This window comes from Salvelinus namaycush, chromosome 15 (genome assembly GCF_016432855.1).
Source record: "Salvelinus namaycush isolate Seneca chromosome 15, SaNama_1.0, whole genome shotgun sequence".
Taxonomy (NCBI): domain Eukaryota; kingdom Metazoa; phylum Chordata; class Actinopteri; order Salmoniformes; family Salmonidae; genus Salvelinus; species Salvelinus namaycush.
In genome coordinates, this window is record NC_052321.1 from 37465677 (window position 1) to 37493585 (window position 27909).

Genomic DNA, 27909 nt, shown 5'->3' on the forward strand with positions numbered 1-27909 from the left:
AAAAAGTAAAATATTACATCGAGGGATATTCAATTCCCTGTAGCCCTAGTCTGAAACGTTATATTCACAGAAAGACCAACATCTACAGCCTAGAAGATCCTTATGGTGAAGGTTTAATAGAGGGAAATCAAATCACTCCACCTAAAAAATCATCTGCAGAGAAGTGATCAGCATCCCAGACTTGTAGGTTGAGACGAGCAGGGATCTTATACTCAGTCTCGTCCCAGGCGAACATGGACTCCTTCTTAGAGATGACGATCTTCTCCTCGGCCTGTAGGTAGTCAAAGGGGTAGATGAAGCGCCAGTTGAAGAGACCTTCCCCTGTCAGGGAGTGGTAGTGGACGTCGGTGTCCTGCTTGTCCTCCTGCTGGCCCTTCAGCCAGCTGTTGAACGATAGAAGAGGAACGAGAACAAGAAGACATGGTTGAAATATCGAGTGCAAGACACACCCTGAAGTTCGAAAAACATATATTTCAAAGGGAAACATTCTTAACCCTCGCACGAAGATATCACTGGACTTTTCTCCAGTGAAGATGTCATCATCCTCCAGAATGACCTCGTCTGTGTTCCAGATAATCACCCTAAGTTCAAACCTGCCCGACGACCAGACAAAGTATTAAAAACAATCGATTGAAGTGATATGTCTGTAATGTGATATATCTGATCATCTAACATGGGGAATGTACTTTGCAAATGAACTCACTAAATGTTTTTAAAAGCACATTACATTGTACTAGAACATACTTCTTTGGTTTCCTGGGTGAAATATCAACGGCAGGTCCAGGTGCAGGCATATCCTTGGGGAACATGTCCACCCACATCTCAATCCTCCCCTACACATAGAGAAACACAAAGACAAACTTGGGATGTGATACAATTGAACCACTGTCATGGCACACAACTCTGCAGCCCTTGCAAAGCAGGGGTATTTATTACTACTATTTCCTTTTGCAATACATCCATCTATTTGACTGTGATGTCTCACAAGGGTCTTGAACCTCTCTATTTGTCCCATTTATACCGAGATTGCCTTAAAAATAAATACTTTACCTAAGAGTATAATCATATTTCCCCATCAGATTGTGAACTTTACTCTACTCTACTTCAGATTTGCTTTACAACCTTCACCAGCTGGATTGTTTGAAAGACACTGAAGCAGGCACGCAGGCAGTTAGCAAGCACAACCTTAACACTAGTCCTACCTGTTCGATCCCAGGCTTGTCAGGATTGAGGAGTGGCCTGGTCTCCACATGCTCTGGAATCAGTTTACAGCCCACCCTGGGGATGTCCTCCCAGTGCTTCAGCACTGTCAGGGCCAGGTGCTCATCCGTCTGCTTCTTCAGACCTAAAGAACATCATCAGATCAACCCAGACAGACATACAGCACAGACTAGTCTCGTACTACCTGGCCTACACACAAGGGGTACTTGGGAAAGCTCATAACATCATAGACCTATATGATCAGTTGTACATGAGGGGGTATTTCAGGCAGAGTAAAATACCAGGCTGAGGGTATTTCAGGGTACAGTAACTAACATAGAAGGTTAAAAAAGCATTTCAGGTACTGTTATTCTGTTGTGCGCTATACAGTACCATTTTCATCTTCGATCTCAGTTGGGCCCATGAAGACCCGGTTGGCCACCTTGACCCGTCCTCCAGGGCCGTAGTGTGGCCCGTCCAGCTTACCCTCCTTACACAGCTTGGCCAGGATTTGGGTCGGCTTCAGGGGGTCCCGCCACACGTTGTAGCCATGGCTACAGGAATGAATAACAATGATGGCTGACACACAAATTCCTCACAGTTCTTATAAGATAATATATGGTATTAATTGATCCTTTATTTATCCAGGTGGGTCCCACTGAGAAATTAATCTTTATCAAGGGATCCCTAGGTATAATCAACAATAATATCTAAATACGGGAAAGTATTTCAGTTTATTCAGTTTATGTTGCTCGTTACTGCAGACTAAAGTTGTAAGTATTAAGAATATTGCTAAATTAATTGACATAGTATACTGTGCTGTTGGTATATATTGATTACATGTACTGTGAATGGCGTCAGGCTACGGAGAGCTAGGCCACACTTACATGGCATATTTCGATGGGATGCCACATATTGCTCTGTGTTTGCTGTAGTAACGGTTCTCCAGATCCAGTTTAGTCTCCCCAATCAGGTCGTCAGTGCCCACTAAATCCCAGTCATAGACTGACACTGTTAGTGTGGAGTCGATGGGAAATGTGGCCTCGATGTCAAAGGATCTGATGGGTTCAAAATATATGACTTTGTTAAGTAAATTACTTTGTTAACTTTGGTTATAATTCTCCACAGGTTTTACATTTTCAAAGCCTATTCAATGCACAAGCTATAACTATATAATTGCCAATCATCAATAGTAAATTACTTGGCTATCTCGTATGCTATTAAGGATTAAGAATTAAGGCCGTATTAAAGATACATTCACTCTATTACGACATTGGACGAATGGACGAAATTTTGGACGAAATGTTGGTTTTAGAGCTTCTCCACTCACTTGCCAAAGATAGGGTTGAGTTGTTTGGAGATGTAGTTATCTTTGTCTTTGATATCTGACTTGCCCAGTTTGATAGCGACGTATGGATCTGCTTTTCCATTGATATCCGCTGGATGCAGGTCAGTAGCCTGCAGGAAAGTATCAAGTAGAGAGATTTTATTTTGTTTTATTTGACCAGTTTTTCAAGACATTACATGTTTATAATCACAGGGTAGTTCATTTACAGTGCCTATAGAAAGTCTACATCCCCTTGAAACGTTTCACTTTTTGTTGCCTTATAAAGTGGGATTGAAATAGATTTATTAATTGTCATTTTTTTGTCATTGATCTACCCAAAATACTCTGTAATGTCAAAGTGAAAGGAAAATTGTACACATTTTTACACATGAATACAAATGTAATAAATAAAATATAGTCGTTGCATAAGTATTCACCCCCTTTGTTTAGCCAAGATTAAATTAGTCCAGAAGTCAAATTTGTCTTAGCAAATCATGTGTTATACTCACTCTGTGTGAAATAATAGAGGTTGACATGATTTTTGAATGACTACCTTTTCCCCTGTCTCCCATACATACAACATCTGTAAGGTCTCTCCGACAAGTATTCAACTACAAAGACCAGGCAGCTATTGGAAAGCCTCATAAAGAATGGCAGTGATTGGTAGATGGGTAACAATAACAAACCAGACATCGAATATCTCTTTAAGCATGGTCAAGATAATAATGAATGTTGTGGATGATGTATTAAACCACCCAGACACATCGAAGATGCAGTCGTCCTTCTAAACTGAGCTGCAGGACAGGAAGGAAACTGCTCAGGGATGTCACCATGAGGCCATTGTTGATTTTAAAACAGCTACAGAGTTCAACGGCTGTGATCAAATCTAATCAGATGTTATTGGTCACATGCGCCGAATTACAACAGGTGTAGTCTTTACATGCTTACTTACAAGCCCATTCCCAGCATTAAAAAGTAAGAAACATTTTCTAAATAAAAAAGGAAATAATTAAACAATAAAAACAATAACAAGGCAATAAACATGGTGTATCAGGATCGAGTGTAGCTGTTTTACAGGTGTACGAGGTAGTTGAGGTAATTGAGGTAGTACAGTATGTACATGTGGGTAGGGGTAAAAATGATTAGGCAATCAGGATATATGATAAACACAGCAGCAGCAGCGTATGAAAGTGTGTCTACGTGTGAGTGTGGCGTCAATATGCATGCGTGTGTGTTTTGTGTGTGTGCGCGTATGTATTGTGTATGTGTGTGCGTTTGTGTGTGTGTTGGGGTGTCAGTGTAGTATCTGTGAGTGTGTGGGTAAAGTCTAGTGAGTGTGCAAGAGAGTCAGTGCAAAGCAATTAAGATAAATAAATAAATAATACATGTGTCAATGTAAATAGTCCCGAAGCCATTTGATTAACTGTTCAGCAGTCTTATGGCTTGGGGGTGGAAGCTGTTAAGGTGCCTTTTGGTCCCAGACACTCCGGTACTGCTTGCCGTGCGGTAGCAGAGAGAACCATCTAAGACTTGGGTGGCTGAAGTCTGACAATTTTTAGGGCCTTCCTCTGACACCGCCTGGTATAGAGGTCCTGGATGGCAGGGAGTTTGCCCCCAGTGATCTATTGGGCCGTACTCACTCCGCCTTGCGGTTGGAAGCTCAGCACTTGCCATACCAAGCGGTGATGCAGCCAGTCAAGATGCTCTCAATGGTGCAGCTGTATAACTTTTTAAGGATCTGAGGACCCATGCCAAATATTTTCAGCCTCCTGAGGGGGAAGAGGTATTGTCGTGTCCTATTCACAACTGTGTTGGTGTGTTTGGACCATGATAGGTCCTTGGTGATGTGGACACCGAGGAACTTGAAGCTCTTGACCTGCTCCACTACAGCCCCGTCGGTGTGAATGGGGGCGTGTTCGGCCCTCCGTTTGCTGTATTCCACGATAAACTTCTTTGTCTGGCACACGTCGCCAGGTCTCTGACCTCCTCTCTATAGGTTGTCTCATCGCTGTCGGTGATCAGGCCTACCACAGTCGTGTCGTCGGCAAGCTTAATGATGGTGTTGGAGTTGTGCGCGGCCACGCAGTCGTGGTTGAACAGGGGGTACAGGAGGGGACTGAGCACGCACGCAGGAGGGGCCCCCGTGTTAAGGGTCAGCGTGGCAGATGTGTTGTTGCCTAACACCACCACCTGGAGGTGGCCCATCAGGAAGTCCAGGGTCCAGTTGCAGAGGGATGTGTTCAGTCCCAGTGTCCTTAGCTAGTGATGTGCTTGGAGGGCACACTGGTGTTGAATGCTGTAGTCATTGAACAGCATTCTCACGTAGGTATACCTTTTGTCCAGGTGGGAGAGGGCAGTGTGGAGTGTAATAGAGATTGCGTCATCTGTGGATCTGTTGCTCTGAGAACACGTCCTGGTAATCCGTCTGGCCCTGCGGCCTTGTGAATGTTAACCTGTAATAAGGTCTTACTCACATTGGCTACGGAGAACATTATCATACAGTTGTTCTGGAACAGCTGGTACTCTCACGCATGGTTCAGTGTTGCTTGCCTCGAAGCAAGCATAGAAGGCATTTAGCTCGTCTGGCAGGCTCGCGTCACTGGGCAGCTCTCAGTAGGGTTTCCCTTTATCATCCGTGATAGTTTGAAAGCCCTGCCATATCCAACGAGCGTCAGAGCCGGTGTAGTAGGATTCGATCTTAGTCCTATACTGACGCTTTGCCTGTTTGATGGTTCTTCGGAGGACGTAGTGCGATTTCTTATAAAGCGTCCGGATTAGTGTCCTGCTCCTAGAAAGGGGCAGCTCTGGGCTTTAGCTCAGTGAGGATGCCTGTAATCCAAGGCTTCTGGTTGTATGTATGTATGTATGTATGTATGTATGTATGTATGTATGTATGTGGGGACAACGTCATCGATGCACTTATTAATGAAGCCGGCGACTGATGTGGTAAACTCCTCAACGCCATTGGAGGAATCCCGGAACATATTCCAGTCTGTGCTAGCGAAACAGTCCTGTAGCTTAGCGTCCGCTTCATCGGACCACTTCTGTACTGAGTGCTTCCTGTTAGAGTTTTTGCTTGTAAGCAGGAATCAGGAGGATAGAGTTATGGTCCGTTTGCCAAATGGACGGGGGAGAGCTTTGTATGCGTCTCTGTGTGTGGAGTAAAGTTGATCTAGAGTTTATTTCCCTCTAATTGCACTGGTGACATACTGGTAGAAATTAGGTCAGTCAAACGGATTTCGGTTTTCCTGCATTAAAATCCCCGGCCACTAGGAGCGCCGCCTCGGGATGAGCATTTTCTTGTTTGCTTATGGCCGTATACACCTCCTTGAGTGTGGTGTTAGTGCCAGTATCGGTTTGTGCTTGTAAATATACAGCCACAAAAAAAACAGATGAAAACTCTCTTGGTAAATAGTATGGTCTACAGCTTATCATAAGGTGTTTTAACTCAGGCGAGCAGAACCTTGAGACTTCCTGGGAAAAAAACGGAGGATGGATCAACAACATTGTGTTGACTCCACAATAATGACATAAATGACAGAGTGAAAAGAAAAATACAAATATACATAATAAAAAAGATTACAAAAACATGCATATGTATGCAACAAGGCACTAAAGTAATGCTGCAAAAAAACACAGCAAAATAATACCGTTTTTGGTCTAAATGCAAAGCCTTATGTTTGGGGCAAATCCAACACAACGCGTCACTGAGTAACTGCCTCCTTATTTTCAAGCATGGTGGTATCTGCATCATGGTATGGGTATGCTTGACATCGGCAAAGACTGGGGAGTTTTTCTGTTATGCTGGTGAATGAGGACCCAAAAGCGACTTAAGAGAAACAGAGTCTTTAATCCAGTCTTAAACAAACAATGATACTCCTGGATATTATCATAGGAAAATCCAAAAACAGGAAACTGAAATCCTCTCGTCAGTAGAGAGGAACGACTGGAGACGCGACCACAGACTGCAGGTCGCTTCAGGAAGGCACAGGCCGTAGCTGACATAGACACCTGCTCACACGCAGCATCTGAAGAAGGCAAAAACACGACAGGGCGGAACAAGGACACAGAACAGCAAACATCAAACAAGAATCCGACAAGGACAGAAGCGGAAAACAGAGGGAGAAATAGGGACTCTAATCAGAGGGCAAAATAGGGGACAGGTGTGAAAGAGTAAATGAGGTAGTTAGGAGAATGAGAAACAGCTGGGAGCAGGAACGGAACGATAGAGAGAGAGAGCGAGAGAGGGAGAGAGGGAGGGGGAGAGAGAGGGATAGAAAGAGGGAAAGAACCTAATAAGACCAGCAGAGGGAAGCACAGGGACAAGACATGATGATCAATGACAAAACATGACAGTACCCCCCCACTCACCGAGCGCCTCCTGGCGCACTCGAGGAGGAACCCTGGCGGCAACGAAGGAAATCATCAATCAACGAACGGTCCAGCACGTCCCGAGATGGAACCCAACTCCTCTCCTCAGGACCGTAACCCTCCCAATCCACTAAGTACTGGTGACCACGTCCCCGAGAACGCATGTCCATGATCTTCCGTACCTTGTAAATAGGTGCGCCCTCGACAAGGACGGGGGGGGGGGAGGGAAGACGAACGGGGGCGCGAAGAAAAGGCTTGACACAGGAGACATGGAAGACAGGGTGGACGCGACGAAGATGTCGCGGAAGAAGCAGTCGCACAGCGACAGGATTGACGACCTGAGAGACACGGAACGGACCAATGAACCGCGGAGTCAACTTGCGAGAAGCTGTCGTAAGGGGAAGGTTACGAGTGGAAAGCCACACTCTCTGACCGCGACAATACCTAGGACTCTTAATCCTACGTTTATTGGCGGCTCTCACAGTCTGCGCCCTGTAGCGGCAAAGTGCAGACCTGACCCTCCTCCAGGTGCGCTCACAACGTTGGACAAAAGCCTGAGCGGAGGGAACGCTGGACTCGGCGAGCTGGGACGAGAACAGAGGAGGCTGGTACCCAAGACTACTCTGAAACGGAGATAGCCCGGTAGCAGACGAAGGAAGCGAGTTGTGAGCGTATTCTGCCCAGGGGAGCTGTTCTGCCCAAGACGCAGGGTTTCGAAAAGAAAGGCTGCGTAATATGCGACCAATCGACTGATTGGCCCTTTCTGCTTGACCGTTAGACTGGGGATGAAACCCGGAAGAGAGACTGACGGAAGCACCAATCAAACGACAGAACTCCCTCCAAAACTGTGACGTGAATTGCGGGCCTCTGTCTGAAACGGCGTCTAACGGGAGACCATGAATTCTGAACACATTCTCAATGATGATTTGTGCCGTCTCCTTAGCGGAAGGAAGCTTAGCGAGGGGAATGAAATGTGCCGCCTTAGAGAACCTATCGATAACCGTAAGAATCACAGTCTTCCCCGCAGACGAAGGCAGACCGGTAATAAAGTCTAAGGCGATGTGAGACCATGGTCGAGAAGGAATGGGAAGCGGTCTGAGACGACCGGCAGGAGGAGAGTTACCTGACTTAGTCTGCGCGCAGTCCGAACAAGCAGCCACGAAACGACGCGTGTCACGCTCCTGAGTAGGCCACCAAAACCGCTGGCGAATAGAAGCAAGCGTACCCCGAACGCCGGGGTGGCCAGCTAACTTGGCAGAGTGAGCCCACTGAAGAACAGCCAGACGAGTAGAGACAGGAACGAACAGAAGGTTACTAGGACAAGCGCGCGGCGACGCAGTGTGAGTGAGTGCTTGCTTTACCTGTCTCTCAATTCCCCAGACAGTCAACCCGACAACACGCCCTTCAGGGAGAATCCCCTCGGGGTCGGTAGAAGCCACAGAAGAACTAAAGAGACGGGATAAGGCATCAGGCTTGGTGTTCTTATTTCCCGGGCGATAGGAAATCACGAACTCGAAACGAGCGAAAAACAACGCCCAACGAGCTTGACGTGCATTAAGTCGTTTGGCAGAACGGATGTACTCAAGGTTCTTATGGTCAGTCCAAACGACAAAAGGGACGGTCGCCCCCTCCAACCACTGTCGCCATTCGCCTATGGCTAAGCGGATGGCGAGCAGTTCGCGGTTACCCACATCATAGTTGCGTTCCGATGGCGACAGGCGATGAGAAAAGTAAGCGCAAGGATGGACCTTATCGTCAGAAAGGAAGCGCTGGGACAGAATGGCTCCCACGCCCACCTCTGAAGCGTCAACCTCGACAATGAATTGTTTAGTGACGTCAGGAGTAACAAGGATAGGAGCGGAAGTAAAACGCTTCTTGAGGAGATCAAAAGCTCCCTGGGCGGAACCGGACCACTTAAAGCAAGTCTTGACAGAAGTCAGAGCTGTGAGAGGGGCAGCCACTTGACCGAAATTACGAATGAAACGCCGATAGAAATTAGCGAAACCGAGAAAGCGCTGCAACTCGACACGTGACTTAGGAACGGGCCAATCGCTGACAGCCTGGACCTTAGCGGGATCCATCTGAATGCCTTCAGCGGAAATAACAGAACCGAGAAATGTGACAGAGGAGACATGAAAGGCGCACTTCTCAGCCTTCACGTAGAGACAATTCTCTAAAAGGCGCTGGAGTACACGTCGAACGTGCTGAACATGAATCTCGAGTGACGGTGAAAAAATCAGGATATCGTCAAGGTAAACGAAAACAAAGATGTTCAACATGTCTCTCAGTACATCATTAACTAATGCCTGAAAGACAGCTGGAGCATTAGCGAGACCGAACAGCAGAACCCGGTATTCAAAATGCCCTAACGGAGTGTTAAACGCCGTTTTCCACTCGTCCCCCTCTCTGATGCGCACGAGATGGTAAGCGTTACGAAGGTCCAACTTAGTAAAGAACCTGGCTCCCTGCAGAATCTCGAAGGCTGACGACATAAGGGGAAGCGGATAACGATTCTTAACCGTAATGTCATTCAGCCCTCGATAATCCACGCAGGGGCGCAGAGTACCGTCCTTCTTCTTAACAAAAAAAAACCCCGCTCCGGCGGGAGAGGAAGAAGGCACCACGGTACCGGCGTCGAGAGAAACAGACAGATAATCCTCGAGAGCCTTACGTTCGGGAGCCGATAGAGAGAATAGTCTACCCCGAGGGGGAGTGGTCCCCGGAAGGAGATCAATACAACAATCATACGACCGGTGAGGAGGAAGAGAGTTGGCTCTGGACCGACTGAAGACCGTGCGCAGATCATGATATTCCTCCGGCACTCCTGTCAAATCACCAGGTTCCTCCTGAGTAGAGGGGACAGAAGAAACAGGAGGGATAGCAGACATTAAACACTTCACATGACAAGAAACGTTCCAGGATAGGATAGAATTACTAGACCAATTAATAGAAGGATTATGACATACTAGCCAGGGATGACCCAAAACAACAGGTGTAAAAGGTGAACGAAAAATCAAAAAGGAAATGGTCTCACTGTGGTTACCAGATACTGTGAGGGTTAAAGGTAGTGTCTCACATCTGATACTGGGGAGAAGACTACCATCTAAGGCGAACATGGGCGTGGGCTTCCCTAACTGTCTGAGAGGAATGTCATGTTTCCGAGCCCATGCTTCGTCCATAAAACAACCCTCAGCCCCAGAGTCTATCAAGGCACTGCAGGAAGCAGCCGAACCGGTCCAGCGTAGATGGACCGACAAGGTAGTACAGGATCTTGATGGAGAGACCTGAGTAGTAGCGCTCACCAGTAGCCCTCCGCTTACTGATGAGCTCTGGCTTTTACTGGACATGACATGACAAAATGTCCAGCAGAACCGCAATAGAGGCAAAGGCGGTTGGTGATTCTCCGTTCCCTCTCCTTAGTCGAGATGCGAATACCTCCCAGCTGCATGGGCTCAGTCTCTGAGCCGGTGGGAGGAGATGGTTGAGATGCGGAGAGGGGAAACACCGTTAACGCGAGCTCTCTTCCACGAGCTCGGTGACGAAGATCTACCCGTCGTTCTATGCGGATGGCGAGTGCAATCAAAGAGTCCACGCTGGAAGGAACCTCCCGGGAGAGAATCTCATCCTTAACCTCAGCGTGGAGTCCCTCCAGAAAACGAGCGAGCAACGCCGACTCGTTCCAGTCACTGGATGCAGCAAGAGTGCGAAACTCTATAGAGTAATCCGTTATGGATCGATCACCTTGACATAGGGAAGCCAGGGCCCTGGAAGCCTCCTTCCCAAAAACTGAACGATCAAAAACCCGTATCATCTCCTCTTTAAAGTTCTGATAAACGTTAGAACACTCAGCCCTTGCCTCCCAGATAGCTGTGCCCCACTCCCGAGCCCGACCAGTAAGGAGTGATATGACGTAAGCGATCCGAGCTCTCTCTCTTGAGTATGTGTTGGGCTGGAGAGAGAACACGATATCACACTGGGTGAGAAAGGAGCGACACTCAGTGGGCTGCCCAGAGTAACATGGTGGGTTATTAACCCTAGGTTCCGGAGACTCGGAAGACCAGGAAGTAGCTGGTGGCACGAGACGAAGACTCTGAAACTGTCCTGAGAGATCGGAGACCTGAGCGGCCAGGGTCTCAACGGCATGACGAGCAGCAAACAATTCCTGCTCGTGTCTGCTGAGCATTGCTCCCTGGAACTCGACGGCAGTGTTGCGAGAATCCGTAGTCGCTGGGTCCATTCTTGGTCGGATTCTTCTGTTATGCTGGTGAATGAGGACCCAAAAGCGACTTAAGAGAAACAGAGTCTTTAATCCAGTCTTAAACAAACAATGATACTCCTGGATATTATCATAGGAAAATCCAAAAACAGGAAACTGAAATCCTCTCGTCAGTAGAGAGGAACGACTGGAGACGCGACCACAGACTGCAGGTCGCTTCAGGAAGGCACAGGCCGTAGCTGACATAGACACCTGCTCACACGCAGCATCTGAAGAAGGCAAAAACACGACAGGGCGGAACAAGGACACAGAACAGCAAACATCAAACAAGAATCCGACAAGGACAGAAGCGGAAAACAGAGGGAGAAATAGGGACTCTAATCAGAGGGCAAAATAGGGGACAGGTGTGAAAGAGTAAATGAGGTAGTTAGGAGAATGAGAAACAGCTGGGAGCAGGAACGGAACGATAGAGAGAGAGAGCGAGAGAGGGAGAGAGGGAGGGGGAGAGAGAGGGATAGAAAGAGGGAAAGAACCTAATAAGACCAGCAGAGGGAAGCACAGGGACAAGACATGATGATCAATGACAAAACATGACATTTTCAGGATGAAAAGAAACAGGATGGGGCTACTGTAAGCACATGCAAAATCTTAGAGGAAAATCTGCTTCAGTCTGCTTTGCACCAGACACTGGAAGAGGAATTCACCTTTCAGCAGGGCAATAACCTACAACACAAAGCCAAATCTACACTGTTGCTGCTTAGCAAGAAGACAGTGAATGTTCCTGAGGAGCCAAGTTAGAATTTTTGATTTAAATCTGCTTGAAAATCTATGGCAAGACTTGAAAATGGCTTTCTAGCCATGATCCCCAACACCTTGACAGAGCTTGAAGAATTTTGAAAAGAATAATGGGTGCAGACAATACGGGTGTGCAAAGCTCTTATGAGACTTACCAAAGAAGACTCACAGCTGTGATCGCTGCCAAAGGTATTTGAAACATGCATTGCCTAACATGTAGTGGGTGAATACCTATCAAGGTATATTAGTGTTTTATGTTTCATTAATCTTAAATTTGTTTTAGAATTTTTCTTCCACTTTTTTTAAATTGTTTGTGTAGATTGAGAAAAAATGACAATGAAATCAATTTTAATCCCAAGGGGGTTGTAGACTTTATATAGGCACTGTACTCTCACCTGAGTGTAGTGTTGTGTAACTATCCTGACGACATAGAGTCGGACATATAAGTACTGTTGTAGGTACACAATAGAGAGTAGTGTACATACCCTGATGATATAGACCCGGACTAGGACGTTGATTGGGTCATTAGTTGGAATGTTCTGGAACATGCCCATGTTGGAGTCAAAGCCCATCTCCCTCTGCATCTCATCTGACACCGGAACTTTGTACATGCACAGAGAACCCTGGAATATACACAGACATGCACAGAGAACCCTGGAATATACACAGACATGCACAGAGAACCCTGGAATATACACAGACATGCACAGAGAACCCTGGAATATACACAGACATGCACAGAGAACCCTGGAATATACACAGACATGCACAGAGAACCCTGGAATATACACAGACATGCACAGAGAACCCTGGAATATACACAGACATGCACAGAGAACCCTGGAATATACACAGACATGCACAATTGTGGTGATATTTAACACAATAACGGACTCAATCCTGTTCCTTTCTAGCCTGGTCCCAGATATGTTTATGCTGTATAGACATCATCGTTGAACAAGAACTATAGGAGTTGGCTATACAGTATATGATATATTCTACAGTCTATGTACAGCACAAGAAGACCTGAGACTGTGCTAGTTCCAGCTCTCGTCAATCGCCGACAAAAAAAAAGAAGTTACAAAGAAGGTAACGCCCTTCTGTGCGAAAGGGGTTTTACTTTGAATTTGCCAATAATCCTGTCTTCATCCGTCATGTTCTGGTCGTCGTCGTCTCCGGCCTTCCCTCTGAACAGGTTGAAGGTGTGAAGCCAGTCTTCAAAGTGATCAAACTCATTCTCCAGCTCCTTGGGGTACACCTAATGAGGAAATACAAAAAGTACTCTATACATTAAAAACATTTCAACAAAAAAAAAACATATTTAAACATATCAACAACAAATAAAGAGTTACAGTATTTGTCCCAAAACTGCCCAGAGACTTCAACCCATTGCCCAGAATTGTTTAACCTCTAATTCCTCCCAATCCCGGATCCGGGAGCACCCCCATCAGTAAAAAAGCTGACTAGCATAGCCTAGCATAGCGTCACAAGTAAATACTAGCATCTAAATATCATTAAATCACAAGTCCAAGACACCAGATGAAAGATACACATCTTGTGAATCCAGCCATCATTTCTGATTTTTAAAATGTTTTACAGGGAAGACACAATATGTAAATCTATTAGCTAACCACGTTAGCAAAAGACACAACTTTTTTTACTCCACCATTTTTTTCCTGCATAGGTAGCTATCACAAATTCGACCAAATAAAGATATAAATAGCCACTAACCAAGAAACAACTTCATCAGATGACAGTCTGATAATATATTTATTGTATAGCATATGTTTTGTTAGAGAAATGTGCATATTTCAGGTATAAATCATAGTTTACCATTGCAGCCACCATCACAACTCTCACCAAAGCGACTAGAATAACTACAGAGAGCAACGTGAATTATTAAATACTCATCATAAAACATTTCTGAAAAATACACAGCGTACAGCAAATGAAAGACAAAGATCTTGTGAATCCAGCCAATATTTCAGATTTTTTAAGTGTTTTACAGCGAAAACACAATATAGCATTATATTAGCTTACTACAATAGGCAACCACACAGCAGCATTGATTCATGCACGTTAGCGATAGCGAATAAACCAGCAAAAGATATTACATTTTTGACTAACCTTCTCAAAACTTCATCAGATGACAGTCCTATAACATCATATTACACAATACATATAGAGTTTGTTCGAAAATGTGCATATTTAGCGGCACAAATCGTGGTTATACAATGAGAAAAGTAGCCAGGCTGCCAACAATATGTCGGGAGAAATCTTGGGAGAGGCACCTAATCTAATCGATAACTAATCATAAACTTGACTAAAAAATACAGGTTGGACAGCAAATGAAAGATACATTAGTTCTTAATGCAATCGCTGTGTTAGATTTTTAAAATTAACGTTACTACAACATACAGCGTGCGTTAAAGCGAGACCGTCCCTAGATTATTGGCAGAATATCTGTTCTACATTTTTCAACAGAACAACGAATTAACATCATAAATACTTCTTACAATTTGATGAGCTTCCATCAGAATCTTGGGCAAGGTGTCCTTAGTCCAAAAGAATCGTTGCTTGGTTGTAGATTGTCCTCTTCAACGTTCGATTTAGCAGTAAACATTAGCCATGTGGCAAAGACGTGTCCAACTCACTAAAACGCAGGACGATTAAATATCCGAAAATCGCAATATACCGATATAAACTGATATAACTCGGTTTAATATAACAACATTATGATGTCTTTAACACCTATAACGAATAAAAACATGACCGGATATATCTAAGGCCTATAACCGGAGCGTTCTAGAGCCACAGCCAGATGTCCTTCCTGCGTCAGAGCGAAGTGAACAAAGACCGGACCCTTCGTTCCCAGGCCATTTATAACCTCTCAGTTCTGCCTAGCAACCCCATTTCAACTCTCACTATTCGCTGACACCCAGGGGAAGACGTATGCAGTGCATCTCAACCAATAGAAGACATGCAAATTAATAAACTGACCTGAGAACAGAGAGCAGAATTCAGCATTCTCACATCCTCATAGGAAAAATGCTCTAACTCCAGTTCTGTTTTACTCACAGATATAATTCAAACGGTTTTAGAAACTAGAGAGTGTTTTCTATCCAATAGTAATAATAATATGCATATTGTACGAGCAAGAATTGAGTACGAGGCAGTTTAATTTGGGAACGAAATTATTACAAAGTGCAAACAGCACCCCCTATTTAGAAACAGGTTCCAGTGGGTAAAACTGGGATAAAGTGTTTGAAACGACAATTCTGGTTGTAATAACATAATATCAACCAGTTTTGCTCACTGGGGCTCACTGTTGAGTAACCACATACCTGTAGCTCATCAATGTTGTGCTTTTTCTTCTCTGGCATGTCTCCAGGACCAGCCCTCTTCTTCTCCTTCTTTCCCTTGCCTCTCTTTCCTTTGACAAGAGAGTCATCAGGTTTGATCTCTGAGAATAGGTTAGGGGTGAGGGATGAGGGGGGTGAGGGTGGGGGTGGAGAGGAGAGGAGAGTTGGTGCACAGCAGGGCACTCAAGACATGAATTCAACATGCAAGTTGGCAAACCAAAGTATTTTGGCCTATGTATACACAATATGAACAGTATATACAGTGAATGCCAGTGCAACAGTCAGAATAGCTAAGACAACATTTACCCAATAGGAATAGGTCATTAGCTTAGCTTAAGAGTATCAACTTTATCACTAAACTTAGGACCGAGAGACTGAAAAATAGCTTCTTTCTCAAGGCCATCAGATTGCTAAACAGCCATCACTAGCACATCAGGGGCGGCTGCCTATAGACATAGATTAGGAGTCACTGGCCACTTTAAGGAAATGAAACACTAGCCAATTTAATAATGTCTCCGTATCTTGCACACAATCTCTGCATACCAGTGCATTTGAGATTCCAAAACATTTGTTCAAGTTAGTTTTATATAAATATTTGATGTATCGTGTTATGTAAAAGCTATACATAACACTATATAAGCACTAGATGTGGTTTTGTCAGTCATGTTATTCTTAGTCAACGTTCATGGCAGGCCTGTGGTAACATATAGCAGGAGAGCAGGAGGAGGTCATTATATGAGTTTTGAAGTGATGGAAATCATGGATTCATGTCTGTGTAAACGTATGCAGTGATGAACTACAACAGAGATGTCAGGGGTCATATGAAGGGTTAGTAGTACGGGTTGTCATGATTTGAAGAGGACAGCATGTGTTAGGCACATGAAAGTGGACATAGAATACAACCTGACAACATGATCATTCTCTTTTACCGCAACAATTATATTCTACTTTAAAGTCTCAATCAATATACAGAGATTCATGATTATGTTGGACTATCTAATCATGCTGGACCATCTACAAGACATAGTATCTACTTGTCAATATCTACCAAATTAACAAACATCATCAACCTAAACAACCTAAATTGATGATACATAATACGATGTGTACTTGTATGAAATGTGTACAGATATGGTTTAGATCTAATAGATTTGCAGCTCTTGTGTTTTCAACATTAGTTTAGGATTGTCTGTGTTACCTCCGCCCTCAGCAGCAATATCCTGGTCCTCTTTCTCCTCAGCATCCGCCATAGCTGCCTCCTGAGCCTTGAGAATCTACAGAGTAAGACACACAAACCAATAATATCCAACACATATTGACAGGATCACTTTTTAAATTAAATTCTGAGTATTAAAATGTAGCCAAATGTAGCCATTTTCCCGGATGGCCTCACCTCCATCAGAGTTTCGATCGAGGCAAAGTACTTGGACCACCAATCCAACATGCTTTCATCAAACTCCTCCTCCTCCACCTCGTCCCCTCCCTTCTTCCTTTTCTTCTTCTTCCCTCCCTTCTCATCCTCCTAACATATCAACGCAAGGTTAGATTACAGGTTGCAGTAGGCCTTTTACTGTTTTCAAACTACCGTACTAACCTTTTCAAATAAACTGTCACGCACAAATGCTTTTAACATTGCTCCTACATTGAGAAACAGAGACATTCCTAGATCAACGTCATAACACCTACCTCAATTTTAACCACAGCATCGGACCCCTGGAAAATACCACACAACATACTATATCAATCATTTTACAACTCAGTTAGGATGTTTTATTAAAGTTTATTGCTAAAGTTAACATTCATTTAATGGTGTGAGATCTTACAGAGTCCAGCTTGACCATGGTCTCCATCTTCTTGATGGTGGGCTCTGGCTCATAGTTGACAATGATCTCCTCTGTGAGAGGACAACGACTGCATTAGTATGCACAAATCAAAGTGTAAGGGCACAGCGAGGTGTGGGTTTGTTTGTGCGTGTGTGTGTGTGTGTGTCCGTTTGTGTGTGTATGTGCGCGCATGTATGTGTGTGTACCTTGAGTGTTCCAGTTGTTGGCGTGCTTGTCTGCTGCCCGGTGAATGAACTTGCGTAAGGTGGTGACAGCATGGTTCCCCACCAGGGTGTAGCGACCGAACGCTCTGCAGTCCACCACTCTGATGTTCAGGGGAGGGTGGAGCAGCTCGTTCTCGGGCAGATCCTGGAGAACAACAAGTTCACAGTAAATTAATGGGCTAAATTTGGCACCTTTACGGTGTCATTTCCTGTTTGTTAAGAAGACGTCATATAACCAGATTACAACCAATTGTTACAATAAGGCAAAGATTTCGTTTTCATGACGCCGTCACAGTGTCATGAGAAAGTCGTTATTTTTTTGGTTGTTATTAGGTGAGATAACCAGGTGAACGATGGAATGATTTTAAAGAGAACTTACCACCTCAAACATCTTAACCAGGGTGCCGAAGTTGGGATTTTTCTTGTAGTTCTGGATGAGGGAAGACTGGACTCCTTTACCGGCACATTCTATGTCCACACGAGGCCTGTCCACCGCGGCTAGGTTGACCCTCTTCAGGTCCCTCAGGCCCCAGAACAACACCTACATTTCAGTAACACTTTATTTAAAGGGTACCTACATAGGGACTTCATAACACATTTATAACCCATACATTCTACATTCATAAGCAGTACATAAGGGTTTCATATGTTACATCAACATTTACAGTGCGATATTTACAGCTACACTTCCTGTATTTCAAGGCCAAGAGGAGTTTAATTCCCACCTCGATCCTGTACTTGCTGAGGACTGGTCTGATGCCCAGAGGGACTGGTAGGATGGGACCACGGTCCATGTCTGTAGGACCATCGATGGGCGGCAGGTCAGCTTTACCATGAGGACCAATCTGAAACATGAACAGATATAATATAATAATAATATAATATATGCCATTTAGAAGTGGCTTTTATCCAAAGCGACTTACAGACATGCGTGAATACATTTTAAGTCTGGGTGGCCCCAGGAATTGAACCCACAATCCTGGCATTGCAAAAGCCATACTCTACCAACTGAGCCATACAGGAGACTACAGACATCAACATTACTGATTAATTTGGGTCTAATCAAAGCATTTATAATTACATGTCTGGCAGACATTTCGTTTTGTTTGAGTGTTATTAAAGGCCCAGGGGATTTTTTAGGCCCAATGCACAAGATTTCCTGTGTTTCATATATATTTCCACACTATGAAGTTGGAATAATATTGTGAAATTGTGAAAATGATAAAAATTTGCCGTTTGAAAAGACCGCCTGAAATTTCAGCCTGTTTGGTGGGATGTAGTTTTTAAAGATGCACTATGCAGAAATCACTCTGCCATTTCCCGGTTGCAAAAATTCAAATAGTTTGCTTCATTTCAGTTTATGTGACAAAACAAGTAATTATAGTGTATTGTACCATCTAAACCGCTGTGAAATATGTTTTCCATAAAACATTGTATTTTCTGCTGTTTGAAGCTGGTGTATAAAACCGAAAGTAAAAGACGTAAAAACGAAACTTAAGTACAGGAAGCATAGAAATAGCGCACATAGAACTGATCTACCGCGTCTTAGACTTGCTTTCAATGATAATGACAGGTCTATAACCCACATTTATATGTGAAGTTGGTCAGATCACTCAGACCACTCCCAGATAGTCCTACAAAATTCTTGCTTGAGAAATTGCCCTTTGCTAAGAAGCTATTTTTGTTGATTTTTGACCATTTTAATTGAAAACAATCACAGTAAGGTACTTAATTGTTACAGAGCAAAGATTTGATATTGAGACTAAAATGACTGCATTGGACCTTTAACCTAGGAAATCTCGGGAATACATCAACTTTGAAAGGCAACTTGAAAGTCAACTTTCAACTTCTACCAACCAATTTCCCTCTACTCTGGGACAAATAATGTGGAAAGTTGATCTATTGCCAGGCTCACCTGCAGCAGCTCGAAGGCCGCCAGCATTTCTCCAGCGGTGCAGTTCCCCCTATAGATCTGGTAGTACTCTAGTTGGGGAGGGAAACGTGGAGGTCCGTAGTGTTCATCCGCCATCTTGGTTATAGGCTTGGCGAAGGTCCTGCCCATGAACTCTGCTTTGCCCTGGAGTCACATCATAACAGGGAGACAATCAAAATATAACCCTGACCCTTCTGTGGTAAATCAAGGTCCACACTACATCCACAAATATTAAGGTTTAAATATTTGAAAGAATGGTCTCTTTGGTATACTGTACAATCTAGAATCCAAGGAAATTGGCCGGTGTTTACATTACAAGCATTTTAAGAGTAAAATGTGACATTTAAAAAACACTACCATAAGAAATACAATAAAGGGTCTTCATGGCACGTCATTCATCAATATGTTAAGTATGGCATCAGCTTCACCTAACACAGAAGCATGGCTTGACAATGCACATGCTTCAAAGCTCAAGAAAACACAACAGAACAATGAAGAACAACTAGCCTGGTTCCAGATCTGTTTGTAATGCTTTGACAACTCGACCATAGGAGTTATCTATACGCACAAACAGATCTGGGACCAGGCTAGAAAACAATGGCAAGACACCCAAACATAACCACTGTACCACATAAGCAACAAGCTTTCATTGAAGGAATGCAAGAGGGATAAGGCTGATGTCCAGTGAATTTGTCGTTTCAGCTAAATCTTATACCTCTTGCATGCCTTGGGCCAAGGCTCTCCAACCCTGTTCCTGGAGAGCTACCGTCCTGTAGGTTTTCGCTCCAACCTTAATCTAGCACACCTGATTGTAATAATTAGCTGGTTGATAAACTGAATCCATGTGTCCGAATCAGGCTCGTTACAACTGGGACTAGAGTAAAAAAACTTCAGGAGGGTAGCTCTCCAGGAACAGGGTTGGAGAGCCCTGCCTTGGAGCATAACGCTACTTCAAACTGTCAATCAGAATTCAGTTCACACTCTACTTATCCCGAGTAAAGGTCATCCAAAACAATGGTGTTTATGTTCAGGAATGAATTGTATGATCATCAGTTGAGTCAACATATACATTCTTTCAAATATAATTCATAACAATTCTGTCCAATCTGATACACATATAATGGGCCACATTCTTTTACAATGACGCTAACAAAGTACATGCTACAGTATCTCTTTCAAACGCAGAGCCTAATTCACATTTGAATGACATTTATGTTACTTAGACGACTTGAGCAGCAAGGAAAGAGTGGTCTGGAAACCTAAACGACTGTATGCGTTGTCAGATGATCAATTGAAATTCAGATAGAATCTGTTATGATAGATCTGTTCTGACATGAGTTCTAACCAGGCATCATGCTTACCACCGTGTCCTGGTCATAGATTTCTATGACAATGATAGGCGGGTCGTCCCTCAGTTCTCCGACTTCTCCAAACAGTTCTACGTTGTCATACACCATCAGCTGGTCCCAGGTGGGGCACAGTGTCTCATTCAGCACCTGGGCAGAGAGTGATATTCATTCATTGATTCATTAAATTCACTCACCATCTTGTTACTCTAATTCACCATTCTGCACCATGTCATTCTTATACGGACTCTTTAATTACTGGACCAAACTTCACCACTGTTCAAAGACGATAGTTATATTTGTGGATTCACTGTATTTTGTAATGAACGAACGAACGAACAAACAATCAAATCTAGTTGTCCTACCTCTGTGACCTGGCTGTGTGTGGAGAAGAAGACCCTGGCGAAGGGGTCAGAGAGGCCGCTGCTGTCTGCTGCAAACAGGCTGCGAGCCTGGTACATATGGACCCTCAGCTGGAAGATCTGCTTCACTGTGGAGGGGGAAGATTCACAAGCATTTATCAATGAGATACTCCAGTTTCCCTTATTCATAGTGATACAATATGTGCACAAAATTTGAATTTTAAGAAAATACATTTAGATTCAAAGTCAAAGTTCCCTGACGGTCTGAGGGCAGCCTGGTGGTCCCTAAGACCTAAGACCACAGGGGTAAGTCCAAGGGATTTGTCTACTCAAATCATTCTATTTCTATGGAGATGTGTACACATGCACGGGACATTATCATCTCCCTTACTCATGTAGACCACAGATAACGTAAGCACTTATCCATGAGATTCCTTAGTTATCCCTTATGCGTGGTGATGTACGCGGCTCATCGGACACCATCGGTCTCCCTTACTCGTGTATGTGAGGCTGATGGGGGGAGCAGACTGCGAGCCAGGTCCTTTCAGCATCTTGTTCTCCTCAAAGCCATTGGGCAGCCCAGACAGGAAGTCCTTCCTCTGACGGTTCAGACCCAGCCACAGGTAGATCTCTGTCTTAGCCTGCACTGTCCAGCCAGCTGCACCAAAGCCCTTCTTACCAGGCAGCTGGGGTGATAAGGCAAATACATGAATGGAAAATCAGATGGACACACCAGTAGTGATTCAGATCGAGTGAAAAAGGGATGGCTGTAAATAATACAATCTTTTGGATTTCAAGCCAAATCAATAAGCAGACATTGGAAGAGGAAGCATGCATAGGTTTGGTTATGGATGTAGAGTAACTATGCACAGACCTTGAAGAAGATGGTTTTGACTTTGCCACAGTCCTTCCCAGTCTCCTCGTCCACCCCGGAGTGCAGGATGTCTTTGGAGGGGACACGGGCGTAGGCAATGCGCTTGTTGTTACTCATCATCCAGATGTAGACGTCAGGGATGCTGTGCTGCGGCTGCAATTACACATAGAGGAATCAAACAACCAATCAATCGAACAAATATTTATTGGAAAATGTGCAGTTCAAACATATATACGTATACGATAAAAGAAAAGAAAGATGAACAAAGACTTCTTGAATGGTATCAATAGTTTTAGATATATTAACAAATGATGTACGTACGGTATATGCACCCCTTACTGACTTACCTCATCAGCTAGGAACCTGAGCTTCTGGAGGAAGTTCTGAACCAGCTTGATCTTATCTCTCACTGTGTTCTTCTTCACCTGCGTCCTGATGGTCTTAGCCTGCTGACCTATGCTCTCCTACAAGCACACACAACGAGACGATCATCATTTTTAGCACACAAACACATGAATCAATAAGATAAAATAGTAGATATAATAGTAGTGGTGGTTCCGTGTGGCTCAGTTGGTAGAGCATGGCACTTGAACGCCAGGGTTGTGGGTTTGATTCCCACAGGGGACCAGTATGAACAAATATGAAAACGTAAGTCACTTCAGATAAGAGTGTCTGCGAAATGCAGTAGGAAGGCAATACAAAGTCTTACAATGCATTATAACCACATCATAATGTATTATACCTGTAGGCTTTGAGTAAAGTGTTACCCACAAAGATAATATACAGTATATAATTATATTTGTAATTCTGTGGTGTTACCAACATAATATATAAAAAATATCACAATAATCTTTGGCTCATGTGTGCCGTACCAGTTCCCTCATGCAGGACTTGAGTCTCTCCTTGTCCAGCTTGGTCCTCCCAGTCTGATTCTGGTCTTTGTTAGCCAGAGTCAGAAATTGACTGAGGAAATAATTAAATGTTAGCCATATTCTGCATCCCAAATGGCACCCTATTCCCTAAATAGTGCACTAATTTTGACCAGAGACCTATGGACTCTGGTCAAAAGTAGTGCACTACATAGGGAATGCGGCGCCATAATTGTGTAAGTAAGTAGAGAGCAAGTGTGGCTTGGCTAGGCTCAGTAGTGTGGAAAGGGTAAGTAGGCACCTGCATCCGTTGCCGAGATCCTCCAGGACCCCTCTCAGTCTGCGTTCCGGATAGGCCTTCTCTGTCTTAATGACCTCCTGAACATCGTTCAGACCCTCCTCCTGTTGACACAGTGTTATAGACATGTTAGAACATGAGGATGGGGCTGGGAATTGCCAGGGACCTCACGATACAATATTATCACGAGATTTAGGTGCCGATACGATATGTAATTGTATCGATTTTCCCCCCCCATCACTAGAAAATAATGTTGTAATTATGTTGTTTTTACACATTTTGATGGGTATTAAGGTAATCGATTGACTCACCAGTTTATCTGCGATGTTGTCCATGATGTTGGCATTGTACAGTCTTCTTCTCTGGTCCTGCCACCAGCTCTTGATATAAATACATGGCTTCCTCTCAAAGTAAGGCAGGTGGAAATAGTTTCTGAAAGTTGGAAATGCATAAAGAGAGACACTGAAACCTGACCTAGTGAGATCTACGATCTGGTTGCAGTGAACAACAATCCCAGCGGGAAAACTAGCTGAAATTATTGTTAGAAGAACTAGTTCACAAGCAGAACTAACGTCATTTCAACCAGCTTTCCCCGCTGTACTGTAATACTCTGCTTATGTGTGTGTTGGGATCTGACCTGTCGGTGATGACCGGTTTCATGGGCGGGGTGGAGGACACTGAGACCAGGTCATTATCATCCCCCTCCTCTTCATCACTGGAGCCTTGGATCAGCTCCGACTCCTCTTCATCTCCCCCACTCTTCTTCCCGCTACTCGACTTGGGTTTGGTCACACCGTCAATTTCGCTCCCATAGTTACCTAGTTAAAAGACGCAAGTATAAAATATGATGATGAACATGACAATATACAGATCATCAAGGATTGGTTAGCCAGACCCAGATTAAGCCTAGTCCTGGATTTAACAAAATTATTAAAAATTCATTGAGGGACTGTTTCCCAGACACCGATTAAGCCTAGTCCTAGACTAAAAAACACAGGACTAGGCTTAATCTGTATCCAAGAAACCTACCATACATGTGCTACCTGCTGCCTTAGTATTATGGTATAAAGTGAAGTCAGTTTTATTGATATAATAAGGCTGAATTCTAACCTGAGTTCTATGTGGTTTAACTTTGCATAGATCATGCACTGATGTCAAGGGGAGATGAGTGAGTACTGAAGCTTTGGCAAAGTGGGTGGGGTTATATCCTGCCTGTATGGCCCTGTCCGGGGGTATCATCGGATGGGGCCACAGTGTCTCCTGACCCCTCCTGTCTCAGCCTCCAGTATTTATGCTGCAGTAGTTTATGTGTCGGGGGGCTAGGGTCAGTCTGTTATATCTGGAGTACTTCTCCTGTCTTATCCGGTGTCCTGTGTGAATTTAAGTATGCTCTCTCTAATTCTCTCTTTCTCTCTTTCTTTCTCTCTCTCGGAGGACCTGAGCCCTAGGACCATGCCTCAGGACTACCTGGCATGATGACTCCTTGCTGTCCCCAGTCTACCTGGCCGTGCTGCTGCTCCAGTTTAAACTGTTCTGCCTGCGGCTATGGAACCCTGACCTGTTCACCGGACGTGCTACCGGTCCCAGACCTGCTGTTTTCAACTCTCTAGAGACAGCAGGAGCGGTAGAGATACTCTCAATGATTGGCTATGAAAAGCCAACTGACATTTACTCCTGAGGTTCTGACTTGTTGCACCCTCGACAACTACTGTGATTATTATTATTTGACCATGCTGGTCATTTATGAACATTTGAACATCTTGGCCATGTTCTGTTATAATCTCCACCCGGCACAGCCAGAAGAGGACTGGCCACCCCTCATTTTTCCTAGCCACCGTGCTTCTACACCTGCATTGCTTGCTGTTTTGGGTTTTAGTCTGAGTTTCTGTACAGCACTTTGAGATATCAGCCGATGTAAGAAGGGCTATATAAATACATTTGATCTGATTTGAAGCTACCGACCTATCGTAACCTCGAAGCTGATTGGTTTGTCCCCGATCTTCCTGTCAATCATGGTGGCCTCCAGGAACACCCCGAAGAGGAAGAACTCCTCTACTTTCCCTGTGGCGCTCTAGATGAAGAGACACAAAGATTAACATGGACATACATTATAACAGGAATAATTCTTCCACCTTTCCAGTGGAATTCTGGATGGATAGAGAGTAGAGACATAAATATTAATTTGTAAAACATTATCAGGAAGAACACCTCCACTTTCACAGTGGTGTTCTGGATGGATGGAGAGACAAAGATTAAAAGGATACTTTGGGATTTTGGCAATGATGCCCTTTATCTCCTTCCCCAGATGAACTCATGGATACCACTTTTATGAGTTAGCGGTAGTTTCGCAAGCCAATGCTTACCTGCGTTAGCGCAATGACTGTTAGTCTATGGGTATCTAGTAGCATGCTAGCATTGTCATTCTGTCATTGTGCTAACGCCAGTTAGCATTGGCTTGCAAAATTACCTAGCTTCCTTCGTACTGGACACAGAGCGATAAAAATTGTATCCACGAGTTCATCTGACTCTGGGCAAGTAGATTGCCAAAATCCCGAAGTATCCCTTTAATATGGACACCCTCATATGTGATAATTAAGCAATAAGGCATGAGGGGATGTAGTATATGGCCAATATACCACGGCTAAGGGATGTTCTTAAGCACCACAAACCCCAGAGGTGCCTTATTGCTATTATAAACTAGTTACCAGCAAAAATAAATGTTTTGTCATACCCGCGGTTTACAGTCTGATATACCACGGCTGTCAGCCAATCAGCATTTATGGCTCGAACCACCCAGTTTATAATTAAGCAATAAGGTCCGGGGGTGTGGTATATGGCCAATATACCACGGCTTTCAGCCAATCAGCATTAACTGGAGATGTATGCCTTGATAATGCTGTGATGCGTACTATATGGTGTCTGACATATGAAAATATAGTGTATAAGAGTATGGTGAGTATTTCAAATGATGACTATGAAAATACTGAGCATGCAGAGCTCTAGTTCAGGACTCTGGCGAAGACCAGAGACGCTTACATAGACGCTCTCTCGCTCGACCGGCTCTACTGTGTGACTTACATTGTCTGAACACATAAAAATACCTCCATTAATGGAAACAGTCAGTTAATAATGTAGCATCAGCGATCGGGCTAAATAAAGATGATCAATAATTTAGTCAGATTGCACTGTGATGACCTGTTTGTTGTGAGCTGTGAGTCACAATAGGAGGGTTTATCTGCTTGAACAGTCACCCATGAGAGGGAGGGAGAGACAGAGAGAGAGACACACACACACACACAGACACAAAAAGAGAGAGAGAAAGAGGTAGAGACAGTGTGTGTGTGTGTATGTGTGTACGGGCAAGCATGTGTGAATATTTACATACATGCATGTGTGTGTGACCCACCTCTGAGATGTTAGGCACCCCCTCCACCTGCACCTCGGTGGAGCTCATGATCTCCGGGGAGGAGGTGTCCAGGATCTCCACACCCAGGCTGACCAGCAGGCGGGCTCTGAAGGACACCCCCTCCCCCAGACCCTCGTTCAGGTCCTGGTGCTCGTCCATGATGGTGTAGCTACGAGTGGAGCCATACATGTTCACCCAAGCCGGACCCAGGGTGGGAAGGAAGCCTGGCAGAGTATGGGTGTAAAGAGCATGGCAATTTGGAAAGTGCTTTTGGAGATTGGAGCGGTAACACAGCCAACTCCGGACCACACACTGGCAAACCGCAAAACGCCTCTCTTGTCAGTTACAATTTGTCAGACTATTTCATGAGGTAACACTTTCACAATTTGCTTCAGCTGGGACTTGGCACCTATTGCACTTTCCTTTACTCCATACAAACACCAAATATAACAAATGAAAGACACAAGAAAGAAACACAATACACAGTATCTTCTGAATTAAGGGAAACATTTCTACACTGAAGAACCTTTGTCTCCATCATTGGCGATCTTTCTCAGGTCAATGAAGTGTGTTCCGAGGGCCACGTCGTTCACTTTGTCCGAGTCTCGGATCTGGACCTTCATGCGTTTGCAGAGCGGTGGAAACATCTCAGTGAAGACGATCTGCTCGTTCCAGATTGGCTCGTAGCTGCTCTTCTGGATAGATGTTTTCCCCTGGGATCACAAAGCAGTCCACTTAAACAATACAATAAAACAAGTTGTGCCCATTGCACATTGTGCCCATAACATAACATAGCATAGTATACAATGATGAGAGAAAGTTTATGAACCATTTAGGATTTTCTTTATTTCTGCATAAATTTCACCTAAAATGTGATTAGATCTTCATCTAAGTCCTAATAATAGATCAAGTGAACATGATTAAACAAATAACAAAAACAATTGTACTTTTTCATTTATGTATTGTGCACATTGGTCCAACATTTGATTTCGTTGTCGGAAAAAGTATGTCAACCTCTAGATCAGGTATTCCCAAACGGGGGTACGGGGGTACGCGGAGTGCCGTCGGGGGCTCGCCAAATAAAAATGTGATTCACATTTTAAAAATATATATATAATAATAAAAATACACATTTTATTTCACATTTTCAAACAGTCCATTTATATTTTCCAATGGGGCTATACATTTGGGGGTTTTTCTCGACTGAGTAGCCTTGTTTCACTGCCAAAAATAAAATTAAACCATCTAGTGTTCAGCAAAATAACAACAGAATGTCAAATACAGGTAGCCTAGTCAAATAACTAACATCCAATCACATTAACCGTTACTCTCTCACGGGAATCCTTCACTCTTGCGCAGATATTTACTAGGCCCCTGAACTCTCGTGTATTTTCTGCATTATGCAATGATATGGGCAGCGACCATGTAACGCTTTTACAACATACAGAACTTTGAGGGTTATCAAGGGGCAGAGTACTGACACGTTTTTTAAAATTGAGAGAC

General features: G+C 44.0%; 1 protein-coding gene across 1 annotated transcript in view; it reads right to left on the bottom strand.

Annotated features, from left to right (window-relative positions):
- The window catches only part of LOC120060066 (otoferlin-like), a 46477-nt gene that overhangs the window by 4440 nt on the left and 14128 nt on the right, over positions 1-27909 (bottom strand). Inside the window, exons 9-38 of the mRNA XM_039009131.1 lie at positions 26933-27119; positions 26407-26630; positions 24963-25071; positions 23638-23818; positions 23312-23432; positions 23004-23104; positions 22706-22796; positions 22181-22297; positions 21834-21986; positions 21456-21645; positions 20963-21087; positions 20613-20747; positions 19234-19395; positions 18044-18163; positions 17698-17859; positions 17301-17463; positions 17095-17165; positions 16952-16984; positions 16665-16793; positions 16470-16545; positions 15254-15372; positions 13030-13167; positions 12395-12532; positions 2531-2658; positions 2088-2258; positions 1594-1754; positions 1203-1345; positions 745-833; positions 495-593; positions 142-383 (exon numbers count right to left, since the gene is read on the bottom strand). Coding sequence (XP_038865059.1) covers positions 142-383; positions 495-593; positions 745-833; positions 1203-1345; positions 1594-1754; positions 2088-2258; positions 2531-2658; positions 12395-12532; positions 13030-13167; positions 15254-15372; positions 16470-16545; positions 16665-16793; positions 16952-16984; positions 17095-17165; positions 17301-17463; positions 17698-17859; positions 18044-18163; positions 19234-19395; positions 20613-20747; positions 20963-21087; positions 21456-21645; positions 21834-21986; positions 22181-22297; positions 22706-22796; positions 23004-23104; positions 23312-23432; positions 23638-23818; positions 24963-25071; positions 26407-26630; positions 26933-27119 — 4078 coding nt within the window. The remainder of the gene's footprint in view (positions 1-141; positions 384-494; positions 594-744; positions 834-1202; positions 1346-1593; positions 1755-2087; positions 2259-2530; positions 2659-12394; positions 12533-13029; positions 13168-15253; positions 15373-16469; positions 16546-16664; positions 16794-16951; positions 16985-17094; positions 17166-17300; positions 17464-17697; positions 17860-18043; positions 18164-19233; positions 19396-20612; positions 20748-20962; positions 21088-21455; positions 21646-21833; positions 21987-22180; positions 22298-22705; positions 22797-23003; positions 23105-23311; positions 23433-23637; positions 23819-24962; positions 25072-26406; positions 26631-26932; positions 27120-27909) is intronic.